General features: G+C 42.3%; 1 protein-coding gene across 1 annotated transcript; it reads right to left on the bottom strand.

Moving 5' to 3' along the window:
• Positions 1 to 212: 212 nt before the first annotated feature.
• Positions 213 to 2,617, bottom strand: LOC147451665 (uncharacterized). The gene has a single exon (XM_086518792.1). The coding sequence runs from the start codon at positions 1,821 to 1,823 to the stop codon at positions 1,350 to 1,352; it is 474 nt and encodes a 157-aa protein (XP_086374918.1). The 5' UTR covers positions 1,824 to 2,617; the 3' UTR covers positions 213 to 1,349.
• Positions 2,618 to 3,920: the final 1,303 nt, after the last annotated feature.

Here is a 3,920-nt window from a genome sequence, read left to right as displayed (position 1 = left end):
TTAGAAGGGCCAAAAACAGTAATATGCCTCGACATTGTGAAGAATACTCTTAAAAAAACAGTCCTTCGGACAATGCTTCGCTATATTTCAAAGAAGACTAACAAATTTACACTATTTAAAAAATATTTGTCCTTTTTGGCTCATTAATGCATTGCATTGAAAATTCGAATTTCTCAAAATGATGAGTAAAGAATGTTTTTTAATTTTGAAAGCAGAATATCTTCTGAAGAGGATTCTATTATTACCTTTTATTATATTATTTTTTTTATTGCCGAAATAAGATCTTCTAGTATAGCTTGAGATTTTAAAAATTCTAATATATACTTCTATGTAGCTCGGGAAACATTTTTTGTGGACCTGGCTTTGGAACATCTTCACACGATATGAGTTGGCTAACTCTAAATTTGAGAGGGATAAACACACTAGAAATTTCAAATTGTAACACAAAATTCAATAATTTGAACAGGCTTGAGAACCTTCTTGCCCAAATTGGACCTGGCCATTTTTATGAAACATCTGTGAGAACAAGCCGGAGTCGGTGTCAAAAGTGGCCCCTCCACTTGCATCCACTTGCAGGTGTCAAATTGAAGCCAAAAAACGTGGACGTATAATGTGGTGGTGGCTCTGGCAGTTACTGTTACTGGCAGTGAGAGAGAGAGAGAGTGAGAGAGTGTTGCAAAAGTGGAGAAGCTATGGCAGATCGCTCCTGAGATCCTCCCAAGTCATCACCCCGTCTTCCGGCCTCGTCCCGTCGTCCACCTTAGTCCTCACGCTCACATCGCAGGTTCACCGCTCACAGCCATGCCTCTCATGGTGCTCCTATGCACACAGTTCACGGGATTTGCGTTGACCCGGATCCCTTCAAATTACTTATGTGCAAGTGCTTTAAGTAACTGCCGCTCACAACCATGCCTCTCATGGTGCTCCTTTGCACACAATGCAAGGGATCCGCGCCGACGCGGATCCCTTTGGATTGCTTCTGTGTAAGTGGATTTAAGTACACACCAATCTCAGAGAGGCGAATTGAGCCCATTAGCGTGGACTGATGAAGAACTGTAGGATCATGTTTGTGTTGAATGCAGTCTCAGAGAGGCAGAAGCACACAGTCCAAGGGATCTGTGTCGACGCAGATCCCCTCGGATTGCTTCTGTGTTAGCAGGTAGCCTCACCCTTTCTCTCACTTGGTTCCCCCCTTGGATTTTGCAGCGCCACCCTTGCGAATGAGCTCGGGGCGTCCGGTTTCTTGGAGAGAGAGAGAGAGAGAGAGAGAGAGAGAGAGAATCGTGTGTGTGTGTGTGTGCGTGTGCGTGCTCTAATGTTAAGCCTTCAAATTAGTTCTGTGTAAGTTGCTAAGGCCATTTTACAATGTCATGGAGGAGGGAGCAAGAGATGGAGGGCACGTTATTGTGATGAATGAGGGGTTGAGGTGAAGGTGTGGAAGGAGGGGGAGGTGAGATAAAGAGGCTGGGATGAGGGGACCAATGAGGACGAGACTGGAGAGGGTGAGGGAGTGCAGCAATGGCAGCTGCTCCCCAAAACACATGGAGGAACTTGAAAGGCTTGATCGGCGGGAGCTGAAGGGTGGAGAGGAGAGGCAGATTAAAGAGGGACTCTAAAGACGACATTGCAGTTGCTGATGGAAGTATAGACAGCTTGTAAAAATAGAGAGAGTGGGCTGTCACACAGGCGCCAGCTTCGAGGACACTGCTAGTTGCAATGACGTTGGTGTGATTGGCAATGCTGGTGGGGGTGGTACTGCAGGTGACTCCCTCCCATGTGCAGCAATCGTGCTCGCCACTCCATGACTCACTGAGATACAACATGCTACTCTAATTCTCTCCTCTAGTACTTGAAATTAGAGTAGCAAGGAAGCGAGAGCTTGGCCACCCTGATGCTCTACTGAGCTGTAGCTGCTTGCACAGTGCCATGATTACTGACCCCATTTGGCCAGCAGACTAGTACTGCTAGCAAAAACAGCTACACACTTATTATTGCAACCAAGGTTTAAAGCCTGTGACTGCATGAACATGTCGTCAAAAAAGAAGACAGAACGAGTGCAGCAACACGAGTTGGTACACGAGAGAAAGAACCGACACAGCTCGGGTGGAGTGCACGGGAGAAAGAATCGAGTCTCCAAGGGATCTGCGTCAATGGAGATGCCCTCGCACAGTTGGCCCTGAAAATATGCTTCTGATAGCGCTGTCGTAACCTGTATATTCTTGTTGAGACATTCCCTTCTCTTGGGTTATTTGGATCAATTATTTGCTAGATAAGGAAGTTGTGTGCAACATTGCTCTCTGCTTTAAGAGATTGTAGATGCTCAACTTGCCCTTTATTGATGGTGGCTAAGTGTTTTATTGCTATGTTGGGTCAAGGGCTCCATTTTGAGTCAGTTGACAGCTGCTGGCTGGAAGTTCCAAATTCAAAAAAACAAGTGCAAAATTGACGAAGATGACGAACCTGTCTTACTTTTGAGTTGCCAGTAAGATAGTTATATGCACTTACAACATGACTTCCGGGTCCTAAAGGCATTATGTGCCTGATACCTGCAAGCTTTTCTAATTGTTTTAAATCCTCAAGTGAGGTGGATCTTGAAGATCCTTATATACTATTTGAAATTTTGTCCTATATATAAACGAGACCATGGCCAATTTTTTTATTATTTGAGCTCACTAAAAGTTATGTCAGTGTTGGTTTTCTAAACTCTTTTGTGTACTTATGGATTTGGTGCAGTCCAGGATTGAGAGGTCGTTCCAGTAGGAGGGTACTTGATACCTTGCCAATTGGAACTTATGATTCTATAGACCAAATCAGCTCTGTGTCAGGCATGAAAATGGGAACCAGTTAGGATTTGCTTGAGGACAATGTGATGCCACCAAAGATGAAACAAGGTTCATTACATGAGGTAGATCCCATCTTAGCGCTGAAGAAAGTAATTTGCAGATAGTTCCTTGGGAGATAAGAGACGAGGTTAGTGTAGCTAGTGAGCCAAAAGATGAATCCAACGCATTTACGCATAAAGGAGCGTATATTTTGGCTTCCACTAGACTCTTTAGCTGCTTTGAGTGCCTCACTATCCCTCTTTGTTGTCTTTATCCATATGCAAGAGTTCGTGGTTTAAGAGACGTTTTAAGTGGTTTGAAGTTAGCTTTTGCTAAGGAAGGCTACATGCAAGAAAAGGGGTCCTTCATTGTTTCCTTGTGGACATGTCAGAAAGAAGAAAAAAAGGTCACAGGTGAGAATTACTTTTCAATTTTACTTTGCAATCTACTTGGACTTTCTTTTTTTATACATGTGACCAGTAAATCTTGTGTAGATGAGGTTATGAAGGAGTGGGATCCACTGTGGAATGAGATCAATTAGGAGTTAGAAATGGAGTTGCAAAATAACCCAAAGTTGTCAAATTTTGTCGGTAACATGTTTTTTGTTTGGGAGGGAAATTATTGAATAGTGGCATGGACTCAAGCAAGTAAAGAAAAAATTTCCATGTCAAGTTCTTTATACTATTATCGATCCTACCAGAGTGCCAAAGATTGCCTTGCTCAATAGTCTACAAAGAATGAATTTGTAAGTGCTCTTTGTTGTTTTTGTGAGAAGTTGAGTTTTATTCTTATCTTTTAAGCAAATATGAAATTTTGAATTTGTTTTCTTTGATGTGAGTAGCATGAATTCCCATCCTCTTGTCACTACACATCTTCGGATGAGATTGTGAATTTGACTCACATTTGTGCTCCCTATCTTAATGTATACTTAAAATTCCTGCCAGAGAAGATCAATAATTGATAGCAGATGTCAAAAAACATTACTCTAAGGGTGGGGAACCTTGGTATCCATTGACATATAAATATCTTGCACGTCTTGTGTATGATGTCAGTAGAATTTTTTGCTCTCTTTTATATTCATTACATACAATTTTGCAA

This window comes from Adiantum capillus-veneris, chromosome 8, assembly GCF_014529385.1.
Source record: "Adiantum capillus-veneris isolate H3 chromosome 8, ASM1452938v2, whole genome shotgun sequence".
Lineage (NCBI taxonomy): Eukaryota > Viridiplantae > Streptophyta > Polypodiopsida > Polypodiales > Pteridaceae > Adiantum > Adiantum capillus-veneris.
This window is presented reverse-complemented; position numbering and strand designations above follow the sequence as displayed.

What these genes read in the sequence shown, in the direction of transcription:
- LOC147451665 (XM_086518792.1), bottom strand. Translation starts at nt 1,823, where the DNA reads ATGTTGTATCTCAGTGAGTCATGGAGTGGCGAGCACGATTGCTGCACA.